We start from the raw sequence: 27,500 nt of genomic DNA, 5'->3' as shown, positions 1-27,500 counted from the left end.
ATTGTGCTAATATGGCAACAAAGCTATATAGGACTCAGCGTAGCAGTCTCCTTTTGCTGTCGCTCCATGGGAAACCATGGGTGGCATTTCAAACACCTTATTACCCTGCGAAGTGACACGCTCGTAATTGGCTTTATTTTGCTGAAACTAGCCTTTATAATGGCGCTAAGTGCACAGTGCAGTAAATGGCAGCGTTATTTAGCCTGTGATTGGGTCTGTTTGGTAGTCAGCACCAGTCATCCCGAGCCAAGGCACACATCACAACGTGAGTGGGGCCAGATATGTGAAAAAGGTTCCCGGGTAATTGGACCTTCGGCCCACCCCCGCAAATTCACATAATGGTTTGCTCCTGATACAGCAGGAAAAGGAGTAAGTCGGACGAAGTGTTTTTCACCTCGTTGCTGGACTGGTAATAATATTCTTGGGGCGTGCATGGTTAACAAAGTTAATATTTAAGACATTATGTCAGTTTTTTGAGTTATTGTGTTTGACATTTGGTTTATACTAGAGCTGCACGATATAGATTGTCTAAGCATTTTAATCACGATGTGCACGTGCGCAAATCGTCGCATCACAGGACTATGTGATGTCAAGCAAGGTGAATAAACTCAGACTTGTCATGGTACAACTTTCTTGCTGCTTGATTTAAAAGGAAAATGTGCAACGTTCTAATTTTCCATCTTTATTTATTCAGGGTTTTAAACTCACATTCGCAAGTAAAAAGAAAGTGAATGTCAATGAAAAACCTTACGTCACAGGTTACATTTTTAATTCGGTAAATGTTCTGTACAGTGCGCACGCAAACCACACACTCAATTTTGAAATGAGTACAAGGAGTGTTCTCCACATGAGTGAGCTGACATGGGTACCTCAAACACCCAATACATTAGTAGAGATGAATTTGCATTGTTGCCGCAGTTTACTCGGACATCGCAATGCAGAGTTCTAGTTGTTTCTGTCAAAGCTGTTGAACGCGGCAGTGTCTGCTGTTGTGTAGGACCATGTCGAGGTCTTGTGTGATACATCTCTTGTTCCATGGATGGTACCTGCCCAACCGGCTTCGAATGTGTAGCCTCATCCTCGCCTCATCCTCGCCTCATCCTCATCCTCACCTAAACCGCTTATACGGGGTCTGGTCAGCAAGTGCGACGTAGCAACCAAATCTATTCAAGTCTATTGTGTTAACAAAAAGAGGGCCCTTTATGTTAGTTGTGATTCATTTGTGAAAGGTCTGAAGGACACTGTTCGATAGTTAACTTAGTTATAACTTAGCGACGTTGTTCAATACTAAGCGATATAGGTTTAACGTATATTTATAGTACCTTCTTATGTTTTGTTCATGGCCAGAACTGCTTCAACTTTGAGCAGTTGAATTCCATCCAGTTAATGGTGTCTGTGTGTGTGTGTGTTTGTGTATGTGTGCGTTGACTTGTGGGGTCAAATGGAGAATGAAACCCCGAAACATACAATCCGCCTTGTTCTTTACCCAACACCTGCAGTGGTTCAACTCCAGCAGTAGCACCAGTTAGCCTTAGCATACAGTCCACCCATATCATCAAGAGAGTGTTGATTGGTCCACCCTGGGCCAGTCGCCCCCATCTATTTCTGCAGCGTTTTAATCAATAGGCCTACAAGTATAGAGATGGATCAGACGTATGGTGTGTGATTATTGTACTATACCAAGAAAGAAGCCAGCAGCATTCAGGTTGATACATATTTTTGTATTGACAGCCAAAACAAAACCGTGTAGTGTTGTTTAGAAGGCTTGTATAAACCAATTGTCCTGTAGATTGTACATAACTAAGTATATTTATAGTTGATGTAGGATTTTTAGATATGCACTGTATCGTTGCATTGTGTTTTCAATGTTATTTGAGTTGAACATTATTGAAAAGCAGTGCTGGCTCAATAACATCCATTTTTTTGTGGGCGGCCTAAGATATTAAGATAGCGTATTAAAATATTGTACTTCATTATTGTATACTTTATTGTATACAATATTGCATATATTGTATACTTCACTGCCGAAGTTATGCTGCTAGCAGCCACATATAACACTACAAAGGCTGCATGGGAGAACCAAACAACCGACTTGCGACAGAGCCATTATGGACAATAGACCTAGAGAGCTCGACTAAGCACACTCACAAATACAAACATTACATTAGAGATGAAAGAGGTTTTCTCTTGCTGCAATTTTGATAATAAGCATCATGAGTTTCTGATGGCACAGTCAATATCTAAACTATACAATGGAGAGTCAGTTCTCATTGTGGTTGAATTGATGTAACAGGTGGACTCAATTAACGAGCGTATTCAAACGACAAACGCTGCTCTTACTAGAATAAATGTGCAATTATATTATTTTGAAAAGAAGCAGCATCAATAGGTTTCAATAATATAAAATAATTGGCATTCATTGTGTGCAGTTGCTTGTGCAAATAGTTTCTCCGATTTACCCTACTCTAGACTAGAGCAGGATACACTATCGTGGATTAGGCTGATATTCAGAATCCATATGCATAGTTGTATGGCCCCATATAGAGCCCAGCTATGAACACATGCTAATTGTGGGGTTCCTGTTCTTCATATTACTTGCCGTTCTGTTCCTGGTGTGAGCATGAGTCAGCCCTACGATGTATATAATCTGAATATTTAGCTTCTCCAGTTTATGCTCTTCTGCAAATTCTATGTTTGTGTGTTTGTGACGTGTGTGTGTGTGTGTGTGTGTGTGTGTGTGTGTGTGTGTGTGTGTGTGTGTGTGTGTGTGTGTGTGTGTGTGTGTGTGTGTGTGTGTGTGTGTGTGTGTGTGCACGTATGCTTGTGTATTTTTGTATCTGTGTGTGTGTGTTTATGTGTTTGTGTGGTAGTGCATGCTTATGTGTGCCTGCGTGGAATAAACCCCAACATGTGAAGCGATAAAGGGATGCGGTACCCATTCCCGTGGTAATCAGTATGGGTACCAAGGGGGGGGATGGAGCATTGGAAGGGATATTCTGAATCATGTGACCCCTGATCCAATGATATGGAGGCCTGCTCAGCCAAAATAAACATAAATACATGAGCAGACATTGGTTGAAAATTATTGGTTTCTAATTGCCAACTTCAATCAGACTTGTAGTACACTTTGAGTAATAGAGTATAGAGTATATGTTAGTATGTTTACGTTTGTGTGTGTGTGTGTGTGTGTGTGTGTGTGTGTGTGTGTGTGTGTGTGTGTGTGTGTGTGTGTGTGTGTGTGTGTGTGTGTGTGTGTGTGTGTGTGTGTGTGTGTCTGGACTTGTGTGTGGCCAACCTGACTGCCGGACAGCCGCAGAGTGTAGCACGTGGATGCCCGCATCTCTCTCTCTGCACTCCAAACACTTTGTCAGGTGGCTCCTCCTCCACTCCATGTGAAGGTCTCCACTGGTTCCGTCGAGCAACAGAGAGACGACAGGAAAAATACTTCACAGTGCATTGAACAAAATATGCAATTACATTCATTGTGGATGAAAAAAATGCATGACACTATCTTCTGATGCAACCAATTACAAGCAAATTAATGATTTAATAATGAATTATGAATGAATGAGGGAAACATCATTGAATGGCCTAATGTAAAGAGAATGGTAAGCATTATGCTGGTACCATGCAGCATGGCAGGCAGGAACTTACACGGACGCCTGAGAAACTAGGAGATGAAGAGAGTCTGCTCTGTCGGCTTTAGTTGTCAAGGAAGGAAGGCAATAACAACATAACAATAGAGCATCTTGTAGTAGCTGTAACACGCACGTAGGAACACACACACACACACACACACAACTCATAAACAGTACGAGTCTACGTGATGTAGAGGGTTGCATCCCTCCCGTTTCACCTCTTTCCTAACCCGCATCTCTCATTCCCCATCCCTTGGCAGTCACACATTTGTACAAAGACACAAACACATACTCACAGGCACACACACACACACACACACACACACACACACACACACACACACACACACACACACACACACACACACACACACACACACACACACACACACACACACACCAACAGGTTACTGACAAGGTGATGGGAAACATATATAGGCAGAGCATATGATGTCCTCAGAGCATGTGTTTTTTTCCATAGCAACTTACACTCAGGCAGGCAGGCACTCACACCAACGCACGCACGCACGCACGCACGCACGCACACACACATACACACACACACCCACACACACAGACATATGCACCAACGCACGTACACATGCAAATAAATGGCACAACCCGCCCTTCCTCAGGTCTCTGGCCCAATTTCCACCGTTACAGCGAGCAGCGGTGCTGAAACACTTTAGTGAATAGAGTTTAAGAAGTAGTGGTCTTTTTTCACGACTCTGCCCGGTGCAAAATTCCAAACCTGTCCCCAATAAGCCCAGTTGCTCTCCGAAGAGAAGTTTTGGGAACACTTTGCCTCCAAGTCCAGGGATTTATATAAGGCACTCCATCGACTACTCTATCTAATTCTTTGCCCTGCTTTCCGTCACAGCAATGGTGTGGAAATCCGCTGTGACTCATCATCAGAAAACTCCATAGATGGTCCTATGGGGTGGGCCCGGGGCCAACGCCAGCACACGTTAACGTCATGCATGAGGCCACATGTATCGCACCTCCTCTGTTGAGCGTCATAGTGCGGAGGCTGACAGACGGCCTCATGAATGAGGTGCTGCGGGTGGAGGACGTGTGATGCAACAAGCTCCACGGCTGCACAATGGAAGAGTGTCTATTATCATATGTTTGTGCCAACCGCATGATGGATTCCCCCTCCTGTACAATGGTGTGGATATTTTGGTGCCCTAGCCGTATTCACACAGGCTGCTGTGGCTGGAGGAAGGTGTATTCTTTGGGGGTTCTCTCGAGGGAGCTCCGCCCAGCCTACACTGGGACAAATGTATTCACTGCAGCTATTTTCTGACGTTCTCTTGTTGTCGCAGTGTTTCTACCCTGCCCCCTTCGCTCATACTTATCTCTTTCTCTCCTGTGTTTCCATTCCTTGCCACTGACCCACGCCCCCCCCCCCCCCCACACACACCCCATACACATACACATACACACATGCTCACACACACACGCATATTATGCACGCACACACCCAAACTGACATGCACACGATCACCCACAAAAACATACACACACTCGCACGCACACACAGACACATACACACTCTCCCTAAAGGTAAACACTGCCAAAAGCCACAGAACAACTGTCACCCGAGGCCGTGGTTTTCTTTCTCCGATGCCGTTCATCTTGACGCCCACTGTACCAGCTGCACCCTGCACTGCCGCCTCAGCGCCCAAATGTTCTGTGTTGTTTCTTTCACAACCCAAATAATTAAAACAATACCAACAATAAAATAATAATTAGATAGGATATTTGTAACATTGTAATAAAAAATTGCTGTTTAAATGAAGTATTATCATCATATTTATAATCATTAATAATATAAATGTACATTTAATTTTTTTAATTTTGATTATTAATATCTATATTTTGGAATATCTTTTGAATATAGGAAACAGCCGTGCATGCATACAGTCCACGTACACATTCATACCTGTGATACATCATACGTATCCCAGATGCTCAGTGTTTTGTTTGCGCGTCCGGGCCGCGCGAGCGTGCTTTCACTGCAGGTCACACCCTATTACCCCGCGCTAATTCAACCCAAACACCCTCCTCTATGGCTTCCACTGATCGTGCCTCATTCTGCTGCCTCCCTGCGGTGCTGGTGGTTTGCTCCAGCCCCGTCATCCCCCATCCCCCATCATCCTTCATGCTCGCGGTGCAGGCCAGTGTGAGCCCCCCCCCCCCCCATTCTTACCCGGGAGGGGGGAGGGGAGAATCCAATATTTTAATGTTCTGCTTTGTTGACCTTACATATAATAGAGCGTAGCCGTGGCTGAATGAGGGGCTGTGCAGGCGAGCGTGTGGGAGTGTGTGGGTATGTGTGTGTGTGTGTGTGTGTGTGTGTGTGTGTGTTTGGTGGAGGCTCATCAAGTGAATAAAGAGCAGGTCCTGGAGGGGCTCAGCGCTCAACGGGGATCATAAACCCTGGACACGGATATTTGAACACATTGAACTCTAACTGGCCTTGCTCAGACAAGGACACATGCTTCCCCCACTCCACCCCCACCCCCCCGTGAGCCCGGGCCAGGAGCCTCGTTGGCGGACAGAGGAGGAAAAATAGAAACTATTGATTTCTGGCTGTGTTTAATGTGATTGCTTTAGTGTGGTGTTTCTGTTTGCATTTATAGATCATAGCCCGGCCCTTTTCTTTCGTGGCCTTTCAGTCGTTGGTTTTTCAATTTTTCTTTCTTTCATTCTCTTTTCCTTGCCTTAACATCTTTTTCTCTTTGTGTGTGGAGGTGAGTTATTTGACTAGCGATATTCGCCGGCTGCCGATCAATGCTTGGTCAAGGCTTTCCTGTGAGGCACTTGGCATACATCAGACATAGAATCTCATTTTTGTCAGTAATGGCAATGGATATATATGTATATACATGCATCAAATTCTGGCCAACACCACAGAAGCAAGTGGTTCCTTTCAGATATCTATTACTTTTATTATCATACATACAGTCAGAATTGAATGTTGCAAAGATCAGCTTGGAGGGATGGGACAATTGCGAAAGGCATATCAAATTGAAGGCAGAGAATTGGGAATTCGGTAACATCAGTAGTAGGCTACATTGCGGCACACCCTTTCCCATTTCAAGGTGTGAGTGGCAATCCATGGTCACATTGGTTTGTAAAACATCAAATTGAAAAGGAAATAGTTTGATCATTTGAAAAACAGGGCACACTTCACGGAGGCATGGTCTGTGAAGGTAACTAATGGCAAATAAACTAGAAAGTTCCCTGTATATTAAGGTTTCCCTCAAGGTCAGCGACCTCGTATTGACTTCAAATGACACATTCCCGGGCTCTTGTTCGATCAAAGATAGTTTTCTCCATATTGATTATATCGGTTGTGATGAGTGTTGATGCTGGATTACCACTATGCGCCGAAACTTTCCTGACAACCCGCGGTAAGCTATCCTTTCTCCTTAAAACGATTGGAGCGAAACGGTTGCAAAGTTGCAGTCGCGGCACCGACGCCCTGATCATGTGTTGGCTGAGACTCTGCGAGGTCGCTGGCATCGGCGCCATCCCAGGTGCTAGGCGGATATAGGCAGTTTGAAGCAGTGCCTTGCTGTGGTGTTGGCATGGCGACAGGCCTGATGTAGAGTATTAGAAATGTTGCTCAAAAACAATCTGTAAAAAAAAATCTTGGAAATGTATCGACTGTCAGAGATTGGGTGTTTAGTATCCAAGATAACAAAGTGTGGAAGCATTGACATTTTTTCTTCTTTTGTTGGACGTTTTCAGTATTTGTTTAGTTTTAGAATAATACCGGGATACTTCTGTGTTTTATCATGGCACAAAACCCTGTGGAAATGTCAAAAAATATTCTTGTCATTGTAGCTAGGACATTCTGTTTACCACACAGAGAGATGGACTCCGATCCTGACGTGAACGCATAATGACCTTTGATGACCTCTCTGCTCTGTAAAGATTCCCGACCAGTTGATGAAGAGAAGCAGAGCCCTGTCTTTATCGCTGTATCAGGTCACTCAATCATTCACGTCCGGTTGTCTTTCAGAGCACTCCACCAAAATCAATTGGAATATAACGTCGGTCAATCGAGAAGCAGCATTTCTCTTTTGTTGTGTTTTTGTAAGCGCTGCCGCGTTCCCCCTGAAAATATGACACCCATCACTGTCTGCTTCCCTAGAAATGAACCAACACCTTTCCCGACGTGCGTGAAATACATCTTCAACCAACAGAGCGAAAGGCACATCCAATATTGTTCATAACACACGCAAACACACACACACACACACACACACACACACACACACACACACACACACACACACACACACACACACACACACACACACACACACACACACGCACACGCCCACACAAACACACACACTCCCCAAACACACACACATTCCCCACACGCACACACACACACATCCACACCCACCCCCACACACCCAAACCCACACAGACAGACACAGACACACACGGACACATATTTTGCCCACAGAGAGAGTGGCGGACGCAGAGAAGCGGTGGGGGTATTGACTCAGTCAGAGTGACACTGGGCTGTCATTAACTCTGTGAGAGGAGCTTTTAATGTAATTAAGGGTGAGAAAACGGGAGAGGAGGGGGGGGGGGGGGAGGTAGGGAGGGAGCTTGATGAGCAACCCAGAGGTCGAGCAAATCATGTCTGAGCCCCCCTTTCACGCTGTTGAGGCAGTGTGTTTTTAATTAAAAGTACACCCCCCTTCTAGCCCCTTCAATTTCAATAATATGTCTCTCGCTCCTGCTATTGCTCTGGCTCTCTCTCGCTCTCACACACACAGACGCACACAATGGTTTGGCACACTACTGTCCGGACACACACACGCTTGATTAGTAGTAATCCTTATCTTTGCTACGGACGGCTTCTCGATTGTCTTTTTTTTCTCGGCTGGCTAATTTCATGAAGAGCATAATTACAACATTTTCAATTTCAGCTCACTGTTGAGTTAGCCGTCTGACATACTATCTCTGCACTGCAGCTGAGAGGGCCGCACTGTGTGTGTGTGTGTGTGTGTGTGTGTGTGTGTGTGTGTGTGTGTGTGTGTGTGTGTGTGTGTGTGTGTGTGTGTGTGTGTGTGTGTGTGTGTGTGTGTGTGTGTGTGCTGCGGTGTGCTGCGGTGTGTCTGTCTGTGTGTGCCCGCCTTAGCGAGGGGTGTGTGTGCTTGTGTATGTGTGTGCACACAGAGCATATGTGTGGATTGTCTATGAGTGACTTCCTCAGCACGTACTCGTGCAAGTGGGTGATCAAAACAAAAGTGGGGGGTGGTCTGAATTTGTGGGTGAGTGATACAAGAGCAAATTTCAAGCCAAATCTAAATTGGCATGGTGTCTGAAATCAGCACCACTACATAAATCCACACAGTGCGGGGAGACCAGCACACAAGCACTTAGGAATTCTGTGGCCCATGCCAGGGTTTATAAAGACAAAATAACGTTAAGCATCGCTACTAGTATCCCATCCCCTGGCAGAGGACTCGGAGTCTGGAAGGAAATGAGTAGAAAACAAGGCGATATCCACACTCTGCGCTATCTGTTCCAGCAGTAGTAGGATGAAAGACCTGTCAGCACTGATTAGAACTGCCCAACTGGCAGAGCCATGGTTCGAGGGGTGTACGTGGTTGGTGTGGTGTGTGTGTGAGTGCGTGTGTGAGTGAGCGTGTGTGCATGTTTGTGTGTTGCATGCATACCCTCTGGTCCCACAAGAGAGCTCAGCGCTGGCCGGCCTGGGGCGGTACTCATGTGATCCCTTCACTCTCCCCTCCTTTTCATCTCCCTGGCCATCTTCCTCCTCCTCTTCCTCCTCCTCCTCCTCTTCCTCACCTCTCCTCTCCCACGCTCTGCCGGCCTCCCCTCCGGCACATCATCCCCCCGCCCTCCAACGCTACGTCCACGGACCTCCATATCGACGCTTGCATGTTCGACAAGCTGCTCTGCCGATCAGTGTGTCTGTGTGTGCGTGTGTGTGTTTGAGTGTGTGTGTGTGTGTGTCTGTGTTTGTATGTCTGTGTGTGCTTGTGTTGTGTGTGCGTGTGTGTGTTTGTGTGTGTGTGTGTGTGTGTGTGTGTGTGCGTGTGCGTGTGCGTCTGTGTGTGTGTGTGTGTGTGTGTGTGTGTGTGTGTGTGTGTGCGTGTGTGTGTGTGTGTGATTGTTGTCTCCCGCGTTGTGAGCTTCGATAGACCGGGATTTGACTTCTCATTTTCTTGGGGCCTGTTGGCCCCTGCATGAGTCTTCCCGGCCCACCGAGGCGGGGGGCCGTGCCAGGGACGAAGCTTGGCGCTCCATGGTAATAAGCACTTCCATCAGCTGGTGCCACATTGCACCCCACGCCGTGCTGCGCCAACCCCCCCCCCCCCCCCCCCCCCCCCCCCCCCCCCCCCCCTCACCGCCGCAGCAACATAAGCCTTCATGGCAACTCCTGCCAGCCCCCTAGACGTTTATCCCCTCCACTGTGAATCTGCAGCGCCTGATGCTTGAAGTAGAACAGAAACCGTTCACTCCAGCGTGATTTCAGCATTATATATCTATAAATACCAAGAGCAGGATAAGCATTACCTTTGAGAAAGTACCCAAACAAGACATGATATGTATATCATATCTTGTATATATATCATGTGTATATTTGAGAGCCGTTATAACCTCCGCTGTGTGTAAGTACGTCTCGGCTTCGCCTAAACGGGGAAAGACTTAATTTGACGATATACACTGTTCGGGCATTGTAACGTAGCAAAAGATGGACACACAAACCTACATTGACCTTTACTCCTTATTTTGTTTCTGCTCAACTTTAATGCTGCCACCATCAGCATTCATAGTTAGCACTTAGCCCTCTCTTCTCTCTACCACCACCACTCACCCAGAACCTCCCACCAAACCGCTCAAGGTAGAAACGGTGTTGTGAGCGGCCTCCATGTGTCATGCGGATGCCGAGGATCAGACCTGTTCCATTTGTATTTTGACCAGAATGGACTTCATCACGGAGTGTTTCCTGTACACGCTGCATCAGGATGGAGGCTTGCACGACCGCTGTTGAGCCTTATCGTTCACTCCTGTCACAAGCCGTCGGCCTAATGGCGGTTTACGTCTTCTTGATTTCTCTCTCTCTCGCTCTCTCTCTCTGGCTCTCTCTCTCTTTCTTTCTCTCTCCCTCTCTCTGTCTCTCTGTCTCTCTCTCTCTCTCTCTCTTTCACTCTTGGCTGTTATGTGGGAGAGTATTGAACTTGGATAATTCTTTGTTCGGACAACACACAGTGTCTTTAAAGAGCACAGACGTATAGCTATTTCTTTCTCTCTCGCCTTCCCCCTTTTTCTCTCTCCCTCTCTCTATCCCCTCTCTCTCTCTGCTTCTCTCTCTCCCTCCCTCTCTTGCCATCACTCTTCTCATCGGTCTTCCTCGCTCTTTCGCTCTTTTTTTTTCTCTTTTTTAGCACTTCCACGGACAAATCGTCATTTCAAGGCTCTCGTGCTAGAGGCGGGCAGGGAGTCGCATAGTGTGTGTGTATGTTTGTGTGTGTGTGTGTGTGTGTGTGTGTGTGTGTGTGTGTGTGTGTGTGTGTGTGTGTGTGTGTGTGTGTGTGTGTGTGTGTGTGTGTGTGTGTGTGTGTGTGTGTGTGTGTGTGGGAGACAGAGAGAGAAAGAGAAAGAGAGACAGAGACAGAGACAGAAAGAGAGAGAGTCAGGGAGAGAGAGAGAGAGAGAGAGAGAGAGAGAGAGAGAGAGAGAGAGAGAGAGAGAGAGAGAGAGAGAGAGAGAGAGAGAGAGAGAGAGAGAGAGAGAGAGAGAGAGAGATGGAGAGAGAGAGAGAGAGGTAGTTCAGTGTTAGAGGTGGGGCATTTTGAGAGATGACAATATGACAGAAAAGGATGAAAGAAGAGAGAGAGAGAAGGAGAGAGAGAGAGGGAAAGGGAGAGAGAGGGACTGAGAGATAGAGAGAGAGAGAGAGAGAGAGAGAGAGAGAGAGAGAGAGAGAGAGAGAGAGAGAGAGAGAACGCGAGAGGGACAGGGATAAAGGAAAGGCGAAAGGGAATACAAAGTTGCTTTTATCGCAACTTGCCAGGAGCAATGGGCACACAGAGCTCCTTGGGAATCCAATTTAGCCCTTGCTGTTAGTTTAAGTGATATCAGCGCAATTAGCTGTCACGGGTCAGGTGTGTGAGCATAGCCCACTAAGTGTTTTCTTTTTTACACGCCGTGATCGTGAAAGCACTATGTACCTTGCGTCTGCCAAAGGGAGGCAGGGATTCACTGTCCACGCCAGCTCTAAAAGGGACGGCAATTGGTCGGACCTGCTGATGACTGTCAGCCTTCGTCTTCACCCGCACTGTCTCTCAATCTTTTCTCTGAAATTTGTTTGTTTTGGAGGGTTGTTTTCCCTAGCTTCCTGCTGCTTCGAGATGTATTCGCAGTCCCTTCCTCTCTTCTGCACCACAGATTATTTGGGCTGCTTGTCAGGTCCATTCTTCTGGTCTGATGTCACATGACTCACTCATCCAAAGTGAGGTTTTCTCCGCCATTGTTCTTGTGCCGGAGTGTTGCTTGGTTCTATTTATTATCGGGAGAGCGACGCAGCGTAGGGACGGGGGGACGTCACACACGCCTTTCAGTGGCTAATTTCTAGTCCTCATGTGAATTAGTGTGTGTTGGTGTGTGTGGGGGTGTGTTGGTATGGCCTTGACCTTTAAATACCCTTTCTCCGCCTCCCTCCTTACTCAGCTGTCTGTACTGTGTTTCTTTCTGTCTCTGTCTGCTCTAGACAGCGCCGCTAAATCACAACCATTATGCTCTGTGTAGGAATCAGCCGGCCTCTGAGGAGCGAGAGAGAGAGACAGAGACAGAGAGAGAGCGGGAAAGAGCCCATTAAAGCTCCCTATTTCAGCTGCCCTAGTCCTTTAACGTTATTGCAGCTACTTTTATTAAAGTCCTCACACCGAAATTTCTCCCTTTTATATTTGTTTTTCATATTCATGGGTACATTGTAATAACGGCATATATACGTATACACGAAAAAGCTCAAATGTTCCCATTCCTTGCTCTCCAGGGGAGATCTGCGCCTTCAACATCCATGGGCTGGAGGCCCCGTTCGAGGCGGTGGTGCTGAACGGCACGTCGGGCGAGGGCCAGCTGAGGGCCCGGGGCCTGGTGGACTGTGAGCTGCAGAAGGAGTACACCTTCATCATCCAGGCCCATGACTGTGGCTCCGGGCCGGGGGGAACCGAGGGCAAGAAGTCCCACAAGTAAGAGAGAGACCCACACCAGTGTAGTCTTGTTTGTACAGACTATATAAACTATACATATAGTATCGTATATATACAGTATGTTCCATTCCATTCAGAAAATTACTTTGATATCATATATATAGTATATATATATACATATATATATATATATATATATATATATATATATATATATATATATATATATATATATATATATATATATATATATGATGTCATATATATTGATATCATATATATAGTATATATATATATATATATATAATATATATATATATATATATATATATATATATATATATTTATACTCTATATATATATGATATCAAAGTCCATCAATCCAACTTTCTGTATAAACTACTATTTTCCATCATAATTTGGAACTGTATTGTATGTATGGTACAGACCATATATACTATATATATATATATATATATATATCTGTATAAATATATGATATGTAAGTCCAATCTCAATCTTTTAATATATATTACTATTTTCCATCATCATTTGAACGCATGACGATCCATAAAAAAGATTGTCCAGATCAATGCATAAATGAAGAGGTAGAGGATCTGTATCCCGCCCCGGAATATGTATGTGGGAGAACACAGAGGATTACTGAATAGTGGAGGTAATTAACAACGTAGGGCTCACAATGAAATACAACCAGCTGATTAAATGAGTGAATATAACTTAATCTTTAATGTGCCTTGATATTTTACCTGAAATAATATGAGTTATAATGATGTGTAGGTATTGAGCCTTAATGTATTTTCCCTATCTAAGCAACACTGTGTTACACACAACTAAAAGTGTTTATTTAGCACCGGAAATTATTAATGAGAAAACAAGGTATTGATATTGATGAATCCAAAAGTAAATAATTCATGTATTGATTCCCACACTAGCCCTACATCTCAACACTTACATCAATATATACAATTTCTCTCTGAGATTCAATTTGTGGGCCCCGTTAGCCACTACCCCATTTCGCACCCGTACACATTCCTTGTTTCTCTGCCTCAAAACCCAATCAATGGGACCCTGTGTTCTGTGATTGCTCCGTGTTCGCTCACAAGCCGGCGGATGTAGAGCACCAATAGCAACAGGGTCTTCACTCACTCACAGAGACGTGTGTGTGTGCTTGTGTCTATGCCTGTACAGTATATCCTTCGTATATATGTACAACTGTCTATCTGTCTGTCCCTCGATGCTCTCGTCAAGCCTTGATCCGATCGTCCTCAGGTGTGGTGGCATGCGCATGGTATGGATCAGGACCCGGGGTTCCCCAAAAGCCGTGAGCAGCAATACGGGAGGCCGAACAGTCGGCCCGTTCCCAACAGGCTCATTCTGAACGGGCATGCACTCGTATATATTAATATATAACATATATACTATTGTAGGAGATCGCAATGAAATGGAGACGGAGACTTGATTTCCGGTGAAAAACACGAGAAGGATTTATTTCCCAAAACACAGAACCCGCACAGCCAGAGGTGCGTTCCTTAAGACCTGCGTTGTAACACCAGGTGGGTGCCACGCCCCCTTCCCTTAAAGGGGGCACGCACTATACAACATACACAGTGAATACGATACCGCTACAGACGCCCCCCCAGAATTCACACTCCCAAACAGTCAAGGCCAACGGGAAGGAGCCCTGAGCACCCGCCCGAAACGACTCAGCGGAACCGGTGCGGGGGCCACAGCAGGCAGTGCAGGAGTCATGAGGCGGTGTGGCTTGGAAACCGGAGGACGACCCCGCCGCGGGGGCAGAGCCAACCCCACGGGCTGGTCCAGATCCAGGTGGGCTGGCTTGAGGCGATCGACCGAAATGTAGTCAGGCCTGCCCCCGATGTCTACCAAGAAGGCCTTGTCACCGGCCTCCAGGACGCGAAACGGACCGTCGTAGGGAGGACGGAAAGGACCCCGATGGGCATCATGGCGGATGAACACATACCCCGCCGTCCGCAGGCTGGGCGGCACACAAGCCTTCGGGAGGCCGTGCTGCGAGGTGGGCACCGGCGTGAAACCCCGGACCCTGTCCTGGAGCGAGGTCCGCTCCTGGGCTGCCGACCAGGGAGCTGTGGCGGTGGGGATGAAATCCCCAGGAACCCGTAGTGGCTGTCCGTAAACCAGCTCGGCCGACGAAGCCCGCAGGTCCTCCTTAGGGGCAGTTCGGAGGCCCAACATGACCCAGGGGAGCCTATCGACCCAACCGTCATCCGTAAGGCTGGCCCGGAGTGCAGCTTTCAAGGAGCGATGAAACCGCTCACACAACCCATTAGCCTGGGGGTGATAAGCGGTTGTTCGATGGAGCCGCACACCCAGGCCCCCGGCGACCGCATTCCACAGCTCGGAAGTGAACTGAGGTCCCCTGTCAGAGGAGACATCAGAAGGGGGGCCAAACCGGGCGACCCAGGTGCCTATGAACGCCCGGGCCACGTCAGAGGTCGTAGTGGATGCCAGCGGGACAGCCTCCGGCCAACGGGTGGTCCTGTCCACCATCGTTAGGAGGTAGCTGAACCCTTGAGAGGGCGGCAGGGGCCCCACCAGGTCCACATGCACGTGGTCGAACCGCCGCTCCGGCACTGAAAAATGCGCCAGCGGAGCAGTCACATGCCGATGCACCTTGGCTCGCTGGCAAACCACGCAGGCCCGAGCCCAGTCCCGAATGTCCTTCTTAAGGCCATGCCAGACAAACTTCCCGGCCACCAGCTGCTGTGATGTCCTCCGCCCAGGATGGGCAAGGCCGTGCACGGCATCGAAAACCTGACGCCTCCAACTGCCGGGCACGACCGGCCTTGGCTGTCCAGTGGAGACGTCACACAGGAGCGTGGCACCGACGTTGTCGTACTTGATGTCCTCCAACCTGAGTCCCGTGACAGCTGTCCTCAGAGCCTGGACCTCCGGGTCGGAGGCCTGATCACCTGCCATGCTGGTGTAGTCGATTCCCAGGTGGACAGCTCCTGCGATGGCCCGGGAGAGGCAATCAGCCACGTGATTGTCCTTACCCGCCACATGGCGGATGTCCGTGGTAACCTCGGAGATGTAGGCCAGCTGTCGCTGCTGACGGGCAGACCACGGCTCCGAAACCTTCGCCATCGCGAACGTCAACGGCTTGTGGTCCACGAAAACGGAGAATGGCCGAGCCTCCAACAGGAAACGGAAATGCCTAATGGCGAGGTAAAGGCCGAGGAGCTCTCGATCGAAGGTGCTATATTTCCGTTCGCAGGGGCGGAGCTGCCGGCTGAAGAATGCCAGCGGCTGCCAGACGCCGTTCACCAACTGCTCGTGCACGGCACCAACAGCATAGTCCGAAGCGTCGGTGGTCAGGGCAATCAGCGCCGCAGGCAAAGGATGCGCCAGCATAGTCGCCTCGGCCAATGCCCGTTTAGTGTCCCCAAAGGCCGCCTCTCTCTCAGCGGTCCAGTCAATAATATGCTTTGTTGTCTTACCCTTGAGTGCCTCATACAGGGGCCGCATGAGCCGGGCCGCACGGGGAACAAAACGGTGATAAAAATTCACCATCCCCAAAAACTCCTGCAGGGCCCGAACTGTAAGAGGGCGCTGGAAGTCCGCCACTGCAGCCACCTTCGAGGGCAGGGGAACAGCTCCCTCCTTGGTGATGCGGTGGCCCAGGAAGTCAATGGCGATCCGGCCGAATTGGCACTTGGCTGGATTGACAATCAGGCCATGCTGGCTGAGCCGCTCGAAGAGTGTTCGCAGATGCTTCATGTGCTCGGCCGTGGAGGCGCTGGCGATCAGAATGTCATCCAGGTAAACGAACAGGAATGGCAGGTCCCGCAGCACGGTGTCCATCAGGCGCTGAAAGGCCTGGGCTGCGTTCTTCAGGCCGAACGGCATCCGTAAAAACTCAAATAGTCCAAACGGAGTGATCACCGCCGTCTTCGGGACGTCCTGCGGCTGGACGGGCACCTGGTGATAGCCCCGAACGAGGTCCACCTTGGAGAACACTACCGCACCGGCCAGGCGGGCAGAAAAGTCCTGGATGTGGGGAATCGGATAGCGGTCGGGCACCGTAATGTCATTGAGCCGGCGGTAATCCCCACATGGACGCCACCCACCGCCAGGCTTCGAGACGATGTGGAGCGGGGAAGCCCAGGGGCTGTCCGATCGCCGGACAATTCCAAGACGCTCCAGGGTGTCAAACTCAGACCTAGCAACGGCGAGCTTAGCAGAGTCGAGGCGCCGGGCCCTGGCGTAGACCGGCGGGCCAGTGGTCGCGATGTGATGCTCCACTCCGTGCTTGGTGGCGGCAGCTGAGAACGTGGGCTCCGTAAGCTCCGGGAATTCCGCGAGGAGGGGGGAAAACACATCGGAGGGTGAGAGTGCGCCCGACAGCTTCGTCGTGCCCGAGCCACTGAGCTCACATGCCAGGGAGCTAAAAGTCTCAGCACTTATCAAGCGCCGGTTCATCACATCCACCAAAAGGCCATTGGCGCAGAGGAAATCGGCGCCGAGGAGGGGTGTGGAGACCTCCGCGGTGACAAAATCCCAGCCGAAACGCTGACCCCCGAAACATAAATTAACAGTCCTAGTCCCAAAGGTGCGGATGGGGCTGCCGTTGGCGGCCTCCAGGGCGGGGCCGTGGCCGCCCCCTATTCTGTCAATGCGTGACGCGGGCAGAACGCTCACCTGGGCCCCCGTGTCACACAGGAACCGTCGCCCAGAGCCTGTATCTGTGATGAATAACAGACCCCCAGAACGGCCGACACACACGGCAGCTAGCGAGTGCCGGCCCGTGCATTTCCCGATGCCACGAAACTGCACGGGGGGCGGCACCTCCTAGCTTTGGGTCCATACAGGGCGTGGAAATAGCACAGGCCTGCAGACTGCTGTGGCTGTCGTCGTGTCGCCGCGGCCACAGCGATGGTGTCCGTCATCTCCAGGTCGCCAGTGGTGTGAGCCAATACGGCCGTGCAGCGCTCGCGCCCGGCGGCGAAAAAGCGATCCGCCTCCCTAGCCAGAGCCCGAAAGTCCGTGGTGTCGCTGTTGGCTAGAGCTGCCCTAACACGCACTGGCAGCTGCTGCATAAATAAAGCCCGAAACAAAAAACAAGGCCTATTACTCCCCAGGAGATTGAGCATGTGATCCATGAGCTCCGATGGTTTGGAGTCCCCGAGGCCATTCAATGCCAGAAGCTGCTCGCCCCGTTCAGCCTCCGACAAACAGAACGTCTCCATCAGGAACCCCTTTAGCAATGCATACTTCCCACGGGCCGGGGGGTCCTCGAGAATATACATCGCTCTGGCCGCCGTCGAGCCACCAAGCGCGGAGACTACATAATAAAACTTGGTTTCATCCGCAGTAATCCCCTTCAGCGCGAATTGCGCCTCCGCTTGCGCGAACCAGACCCGCGGCTGCCGTTCCCAAAACTCCGGGAGCTTCAGGGAGACTGCCATCACCGGAGCAGCAGCCACGGAACCTTCCGCCGAATCGAACTCCATAGCCCAATCTCCGATCTGCGCGTCCTCGCTCTTCCAGCGCATAGAACAGTAATCCGGTAAAACGTCCGGAAACTGTCAGGGTCACCAATGTAGGAGATCGCAATGAAATGGAGACGGAGACTTGATTTCCGGTGAAAAACACGAGAAGGATTTATTTCCCAAAACACAGAACCCGCACAGCCAGAGGTGCGTTCCTTAAGACCTGCGTTGTAACACCAGGTGGGTGCCACGCCCCCTTCCCTTAAAGGGGGCACGCACTATACAACATACACAGTGAATACGATACCGCTACACTATACATGCATAGACATAAAGACATTCACTTATATATATATATATATATATATATATATATATATATATATATATATATATATATATATATATATATACGTATATACTGCACATGTGTGCGTGTGTGTGTGTGTGTTTGTGTGTACGTGTGTGTGGGTGTCTGTGTGTGTGTGTGTGATTGTGTGCGTGTTTTTGTGTGTGTGTGTGTGTGTGTGTGTGTGTGTGTGTGTGTGTGTGTGTGTGTGTGTGTGTGTGTGTGTGTGTGTGTATGTGTGTGGGTGTCTGTGTGTGTGCCTGTGTGTGCGTGTGTGTGTGTGTGTGTTTTTGTATGAGTGTGTGTGCGTGTCTCTCCCGGGACCCCCTGTTGTTCACTGCCTGGTTCACCTCAGGGGAGGAGGTGGCAGGGAGCTGCCTGGGACTTTATCATCTTCTCCACACTTTCACACTCCACAGCTAACCTGCCATTTCAGCAGCATGAATTTTAAAATGTGTTGAAAATAGTGCATATCATATAGTTACGCTGTGATCTCTCCCTAGGGGTGTGTGAGTGTGAGTGTGTGTGTGTGTGTGTGTGTGTGTGTGTGTGTGTGTGTGTGTGTGTGTGTGTGTGTCTGTGTGTGTGTGTGTGTGTCTGTGTGTGTGTGTGTGTGTGTGTGTGTGTGTGTGTGTGTGTGTGTCTGTGTGTGTGTGTGTGTGTGTGTGTGTGTCTATGTGTATGGGGGGTGTTGGTGTATGTGACTCTATAAGTGTACGTGTAAGTGTGCATTCGTGTGCATGCGTATGCACATGAATGCATGAACATGTGTGCTTCACTGCAGGTATATGCTACCGTATGCATGTGTGTGTGTGTGTGTGTGTGTGTGTGTGTGTGTGTGTGTGTGTGTGTGTGTGTGTGTGTGTGTGTGTATTTGTGTGTCTCTGTGCCTCCGTGCATCTGGGTACATCGTTATCTGTCTGTTCCTGTCTGTCTGCCTGGCATCTGGTTTTTTGTGTATGTGTGTGTGTATGTGTCTGTGTGTGTGCGTGTTTGTATGTGTGTTTGTAAGTGCATTCACTTGTGTGTGTGTGTGTGTGTGTGTTTGTGTGTAAGTGCATTCACTTGCATTCACTGTCCACCTGGCTTCCTGTTTGTGTGTGTGTAGTTGTGTCTATGTATTTGTGTGTGTGTGTGTGTGTGTGTGTGTGTGTGTGTGTGTGTGTGTGTGTGTGTGTGTGTGTGTGTGTGTGTGTGTGTGTGTGTGTGTGTGTGTGTGTTGTGTGTCTCTTGATTTAAACTGGTGCACACCTGGACGGTACAGACAGAGGAGGAATGCACACCTCTTCCAGGGCTCTTCAAACAGCTCTGTCCTGTAGCCTCCATTTAGCTGACTGTTCGTAAGAACAAGTGACGTACGCCCAGAGTCTCTGTGATGACAGAAGGAGGGACGGCAGCACAGAGGGAAATCAGGGTTCCCGATCAACACACTCAAAAGACGAAAGGGGGTGAATTACGAATCATTGGGGGGAGTTCTGATCTTCTCGGCTCATTTGGTGGTATGTTAGCTCATTGTTTCTGTGTGTTTGTTCTCTGTTTCCCGGTCAGGTCTGTTTGTCTGGGTGTGCTCCCCTGATGCGGGGGGGGGGGGGGGGGGGGGGGGGGGGGGGGGGGTCTCATGCTGCAGTGTCTCACTCCCTCGCAGGGCCTCGACTCAACCCGGGCCTCCAGACTCTGCGTGGCCCAGGCTCTGCGTGACTGTGTTGTGACTATTTCTTTGTGTTGAATATTGAATAACTTGAACCGCCTGTCTCTATTCCACACACGACCGCCTGTCTCCGAGAGAAATGAAAAGGATTTCCACAGCTCCTTCCAACAAGACAAAATGTCATTTTTTCTTTTCTCTTTTGAAAAAAAACGAATGAAAAAATACTGTCCATTGTCTAGCATGTTGGACTGCATCGCCAAGGAAACCCAGAAGCACTGCATATGGGCACTGCTGTTCTTTGTATATTCTTTCCAAACAATCACCATAGACACAGGAAAGAAACAACAATATAACACATGGACATTTGTGATTGTCAAATCGCCGACAGAACAATTATGCAGAGATTCCCTGCCTGCTGAATCCGCAGCATAAACTCCCCGCTACTGTCGCCTCCTCTCGCCAGCCGCGCGCGTTTTACATAACCGCGCGCCGGAAGCGCTGGCTGCTAGTGGGAGTCGCAGTCAGGGGTGAGGACGAACGCTGTGCCTGCAGCCGCACTGACCAGCGGGCATCTGACACCCGGGCTGACCCCAAGCTCTCCTCCCTCTCCATGGGAATCATTAAAGTTTCCGTCTAATCACATGAGAAAGGCGCATTAAGCGAGCAGAGTCCCCTCTGCACTCTTTCCTCTTATCAATTAATAATACGGCGATGGAGAGGGGGGGGGGGGGTGGGCACTGTGGAGAGGATGTGGGGGGGCTTTCTGCCATATCTTTGCATGGAGGCGTCCTGGGCCTAAGCACCGCATTACTCTTTGCGGTGTTAACCCTGTGCAGCCCAAAAATAGAACTGAAATATGGATTTTATTCACCTCTAAGAATTAGATTCAGGAGTCTCTGATGAATAAAAAGGGAAGTTTATTAAAAAATATATATATATATATATATTCTTCAGTTAGAGCCCACGGCGTGTCTTAATGAGAGCAAGAAGAATTATAGTTAAGAAGAACCCACAGGGCAGGCCACAAGGTGGCCATTCTACTGTCTGAGGACAATACCAAAAATAGGGTAACAAAAACCGATAAAATCACACTTTAATTGCTCCACAAAGAGTTGATTGTTCCGCGGCACAAACAACTATCCGACACACAATTACAGTTGAAGGGTCAGTAGTCACGTTTCCATCTAAAGGTGAAGCGAATCTTTAGAAAGTTAAACTGGAGCCTTCCACTTACTTCTCAACTACTTATGGTGCGTTCCAGAGCCCATCCAAACCCGTGGGACGTGGGCCTTATCCCACCTCCAACTAAGAAAAGTGCACTGGAATGCCTGTCGAAGTGGATCATCCCACCGTCGAAGGGGAACCTCCTACTATCGAACTGGGGGGTGATCGACCTACCCCCACTTCACCAAGTAGGAGCTAGTACAGTTCAGGTAGGATAAGTCCCACATCCCATTGCTTTGGATGGGCTCTGGAACGCACCACTACTCCTCAACACATTCCAGGGCTTGTCGTATCCTTTTGATAAAATGCTCTCCTGATATATATACATATATATATCCTGATACATAGTGGAATTGTGTTGTTGTTTTCTATCTGAAATAGCTGTAATGTTTTTTTCTTCGATGAGGGCAAGGAAAAGTTTTATCTCTTCATCGGTCCACATGTATCTATTATTCACGTTGCCATCTGTTCAATGGACGTATTTAAAGGATATATTTGAAGGATATACCAGCGCTTAAAAATATATATTGACGCTACAGGTTGATTTCGCAGGGTTGCTATGGCCGGTCTTTACGCAGGAATCGGAAAGACGTTGTTAGTCCCGTGCGTTCAATGTTCGCTACGTCACAGCTGTTTTGCAAAGTGTGTTTCCGTCGCCCATTGGGGGCGATTTTTGGGGGCCATTGGGGGCGAAAAAAGTTTCAATCGCCGGTTACTGATTCGATTCTTCCAAGTTTGAATAAAAGCAGGGGGATAGTAATGTTCCACCTGCCCCCATCCTCCTAATGCAACTTAATGCAAAGGATGTTGCTGCTAATCAATCAGCCGTAAGGAATGTGGCCCACTTCTCCTTCCTTCCGGTGTCACGCTCATAACGCTCCCCCTCCGGCACCTCTCACCTAAGCCAAAGCTCATTTATGGAACATAGTGTCTAGGCCCAGGGGTTAAGCAGTTGCAGAGACTGTCACAAGGTAATGCATACATCCTGGTTTAATGTGTTGCCCCAGGGTTGTGTAGGAGAGGGAGAGAGAGAGAGACAGAGAGAGAGAGAGAGAGAGAGAGAGAGAGAGAGAGAGAGAGAGAGAGAGAGAGAGAGAGAGAGAGAGAGAGAGAGAGAGAGAGAGAGAGAGAGAGAGAGAGGGAGGAAAGAAGTATTAATTGGACATAATTCCAAGAGAGTCGATGCTAAGTTTTACAAGCGTACAAACACAGTCGCAAGTGTCTGTTATAACGTATTAAATGTGTGAACAATTATTCTCAAACAGACAGACACACACACACACACACACACACACACACACACACACACACACACACACACACACACACACACACACACACACACACACACACACACACACACACACACACAGTAATAGGCACTGCAGTGGTTAGAGATCCTCAGAGGATTCTGTGTCTTCACCCTGCTGCAGCCTGGGATAGATAATTACCCTCCTACCTCTAGCCCCCACTGGTGCATTCGCATACGCTTACACTCTCTCTCTCTGTCACACACACACACACACACACAAACGCACATACGCACACATGTACGCACGTGCACATGCATCCACTTATACAGGCGCACACATTTTATTAGACTTATTGTTATCAAAATAGTCACTTGCTCACAAGGAAGTAAATGGGCCACGAGCTGTGGTGCGGTAGGATAAGCTGTCACGATACGTTCCTCCACACGGGAGAGCCAGGCGGTCCACGGAGAACACTTTTTAAAGCTCTGCCAACGTGTCGGCGCTTGGCCTGTTGCGCGAGCTTGCTGGTGTCTTTATCTCCCCGCGCCGCGCCACATTGATGTGAACATGAGTGACACCGCGTTCTGCCAAGAGCGTCTGAGTGGATGCGATTATTTTTGTCTATTAAAAACACACGGTGGGAATAAGTTGTTGTATCTATCGGCCAAAGCAGCGCGTAAAGCGGAGACTCCAGTGCCTGTGTTTCAAATATGAACACGACGCTAGCAGGAAGACGCACGCCATCTGGGGCCTGTCTTCTAACGTTACCAGGAGAAGGAACAAGTGACACCGTCTTCCCTCCGTCTCGGTGGTGAAACCGGGAGTGCACAACACACACTGCGCGACGGGAGCGCACAACACACACTGTACGACCCCCGCGCTGCTTGTAGGCGCTCTCGGCTGGGGGGGACAATACCATCACACCGGTTTTATTTTTGTCTTCCAAGCCGAAGCCACAGAAGACAGGTTGGCAGTGCCCTCCAGCTGTTTTCAGGTGCGTCAACGATGACAGGGCCAAGGCTGCACGAGGTTACACTTTACCCCCTTTTCTTTTTCCGATTCTTCCCGACGCACCATTGATCCAAGGGCAGTAATGACTCCCATTTTCCTACCATCCATCAATGGCGGCGGGGATCTATACAGTGCGGTTTGTGTAAGTGTAACCTACACCACGGTGCACATCATGCAGACCGTCCGCCCTTTCCACCCTCCTAAGGGTTCCCCATAGGATCTACAGGGATGGGAGCGGAGGGAGGCAGAGGGACACCAAGGTAATGATCAAACAGCAGTATGGGACCTATTGGGAGATTCTTAGCAACCTACACAGCGACAGCTAGTTATGAGCTCTGCACCAAGCCGGGGACTTGTGCTCACGGCGTTCTCCACAGCTCCATTAGTGACTGCGTCTCCCATTGCTTCGCAGGTTTTTATTACTTCACACATTCAACAGGAAAACACTAATGGAATGTTTTTTTATTTGTTTATGTATTAATATTGATATTATAATTATGAATAAATGTATCTCATAAACCTTACCACCATGTACGATCACGTTGACAAGGGCGTGCGAGTGCGTCCTCTCTGGGCTGGTGCTATCGCAGATGAGATCCTGAGGGATCAATACTCTACCCCATGCTTCCTAGGTTTAGTGCGGCCCTGATATGCTGCTGTAACCTATAGACGCATTACAGAGGCCCTGGTTTCAACAGAGATGCTTCTAAATTCTAACGCTACAGCTTTTTCCATTTGGATTGTATCTAGATTCAAAATCTCATCTGTTCTCTCGAAAAACCCAACCCTACGTATAGGAGCGGTTCACGAGAGACCAATGCTCGATATGCGCACGCACACACAGGGTTCAGGGTTTGTTTACCACATGCATGGTTTTTCAAATTGCTAAGAATGGATGCAGACCTAGGGACCGTGGTGTACCGGTTTACATTGCTGTAACGTTGGGAATCGTTGTAGAAATGCAAGGTCTAGGACTCCTGGAATCCTAAATAAAATCATACGGCATGAAAATGTTTCAGACTCATTAGCATACGACTCTCCTCCTTTACATTGGTTGACGACAGGCGACCTGTCAACCCTTCTGCTTCGGGAAGACAACCTATCTCTCTCGAATCTGATGAGGTTTGAAAATAAATTAAATGCGTGCCTGAACAAGGCCATAGTCTGAAAGATGAACTTCAGCTTATCATTAGTTCGGTCATAGAACACATTTTTTATTCTTCGTACTTACTTCTCTTAGTAGTAATCGTGGTGGTAGTGTTTGCAGTAGCAGTATGAGTAGTAGTGGTATTGTTGTCAGAAGTAGTATTAGAAGTATTGGTAGTGGTGATATTAGAAGTAGTGGTAGAAGTAGTAGTGGCAGTACTACTTCTAGTATTTGTATAGAATAGTATTATACGGTAGTATAGAATGGAGTGTGAATGTCCACAGAACAATGCTTACAGCTCCATCACAACCGCCACAGGTTTGGCTCTGAAGCTGTCCAGTGGCCAGTCTACCTTTTCTCTTCTGAAGTAGTGTAAGACTTCTGCACCACCAAGCAGTTTTCTGCTTTCACACCTGTCAGAATGATCCAGACCCCGCCTCAGGTGCACATCACACAGTGAGCTTTGGCCGGCCGTAAAATGGAGGCCTTTTACATGCTGCTTTTTTCTGTTGATGCCCAGAAATGAGGCAGAGCAGCGCACTGTTCCTTCTGTGGGTTACAAAACCACCGTTGACATTCACATAAAAACCGACAATGATGTTGTGCGTTTTTTTCTTTTAGAGTTGGATTTTGTTCAATTTGGGGGTCCAGGGCTGTCGGCCAAAAGCGAGAGGCACTCACGGCATGGAAGAGGCGAGGTGCTCAGCAGCACAACAGCAGCGGGCAAAACGCTTGGTTCCCCATTGATAACAACAACATAATGGCCGCCCCCAGCTGTTTAAAGCATTCGGCGGGAGCGGGGCCCTCAGGACAAAAAGTGATGACGCCATCAGAGTTAATTTGGACTTCTGGTTATCAGAAACCTCAAATGACATCCGTATCCACTGGCTGATGACCTTCAGCCGCGTTTGTGGTTATCATGGTGATGATCCTTCTCCGGGGACCCCCGTGTTTATCGGTCGCTGCTGGGTCCCCCTGCCTCTCACTCGCTCTCTCTCTCGACCCCTACCATTTTCAGAGAGGTGATGGTGGGTTGAGGCTACTGCTCTTAAAGAGACGACTAGACTAGACTAGATTTTTTTTTACCAGAAAAAAAGAAAAACTAATCATAGAAAGAGACTTATTCACGATGCACTGTTAGTGCGTTTGTCATTCATTGAGTTGTTTCTGGTTCCTTTACCAGAAAAAAAGAAACAACTGACTTGGTAACCATAACAAAAATCACAATTAAAGTTGTTAGCACTTGTTCCACTTTGTTTATATTTTTACATCTCTGTTTCTTCTTTCTTTTTCTCTCTTGCTGTGACCCAATGAAGGCATCTGCCTGCTGCCTTGCTGTCTAGCAAGGTAGCGTCCTTCAGAGGCAGTGTTTTTGTTTAAAGTTAACTGTAATGGAGTCTGGATTGACGATGCAGCGATGCATCACAACATCATGATGCTGCCAAAATACCAAAAGTTTCTGTAACTTTCGTCAGTTACAACGGTTATACTTCCGCACATTATCATCAATAGCATTATTTGTTGCTGTATTGGTAAGCTAGTTGTAGTAGAAGTCATTTGGGGCTGTTGCTCACCATTCATCTTGTCAGGGCAGTGGACTGGGCACGCAGGATTTTGAGATAACTTCACCTAGAAGTAACATCAATGCTGCCCTCAAATCCTGCCTAGTCGCAGGCACCTCGGCAGGCTGAAATGGCTGTAAATGACTTGATGCCTCCCTGCCCATGAAGGCTACCTGAATATGCAGCAATTTTACCCATTTACCCATGTGTCTGTCACCCCAGCGGCCGTTTTTGTTTCAGTTTACAAAGCTGATTTACCGCCTTCTCCGGTCGCATTGTCCAATTAGATCCACTTTCTGTAATTGGCCTGCCACTGGCTTCACCTTGAACCCCATGGAAAGGATTAACCACAAACACAAACCGACATGACAACGGGATTAGATACAAAACCTCATACGTTGCATTAAGCAAACAAAATCATAGTAATAATAATACAATTTAAAAATAATAATAATAGACAAATACACACCATTGCCTCAACCCGTTAGTGATCACAGTTCTACTTTTACGTGCACGGATGTGAAGAAACAGCAACATCATCAACATCCACACAAACCCATACAATAACAGACACACACACACTCAGACACGCATCGACCAAACCCGTGTGGCCCCCAGAAGAGTGGAGCATATGTTCCCCCCCCCCGCCGGTTGGGGAGTGCGACGAGGCGGGGGGGTAATGTTTATGAGCAGCTATCATTAATATGACAAAACGAGGCTGGCGGAGGGATTTACGGCGGGCCGCCTCGGCCGCCTCCGCCGCCGTCTGCCAGCCGTTCTGATGGCCGCTTCCGATGCCTGTTAGCATCACGCTTGAAGTTCCACCATTCATAACCCCCCGTCGATTTATGACTCCCGCTGGCTCCCACCGATGTGAGATTTGTGCCAGGGACTGTGTTTGTTTGTTTGTTTGTTTGTTTGACGTGTTTTGGACAGAGAATTTTTGTATGCTTGTTCG

At 48.4% G+C, this 27,500-nt stretch overlaps 1 protein-coding gene across 1 annotated transcript in view; it reads left to right on the top strand.

The window, feature by feature from the left end:
* The window catches only part of LOC115561537 (calsyntenin-2), a 227,159-nt gene that overhangs the window by 128,239 nt on the left and 71,420 nt on the right, over positions 1-27,500 (top strand). Inside the window, exon 3 of the mRNA XM_030381674.1 lies at positions 12,700-12,895. Within this exon, the coding sequence (XP_030237534.1) occupies positions 12,700-12,895 (196 nt within the window). The remainder of the gene's footprint in view (positions 1-12,699; positions 12,896-27,500) is intronic.

This window comes from Gadus morhua, chromosome 16 (assembly GCF_902167405.1).
Source record: "Gadus morhua chromosome 16, gadMor3.0, whole genome shotgun sequence".
Lineage (NCBI taxonomy): Eukaryota > Metazoa > Chordata > Actinopteri > Gadiformes > Gadidae > Gadus > Gadus morhua.
Note: the sequence above shows the minus strand (reverse complement) of the source record. Positions and strands in the feature narration are given on the sequence as shown.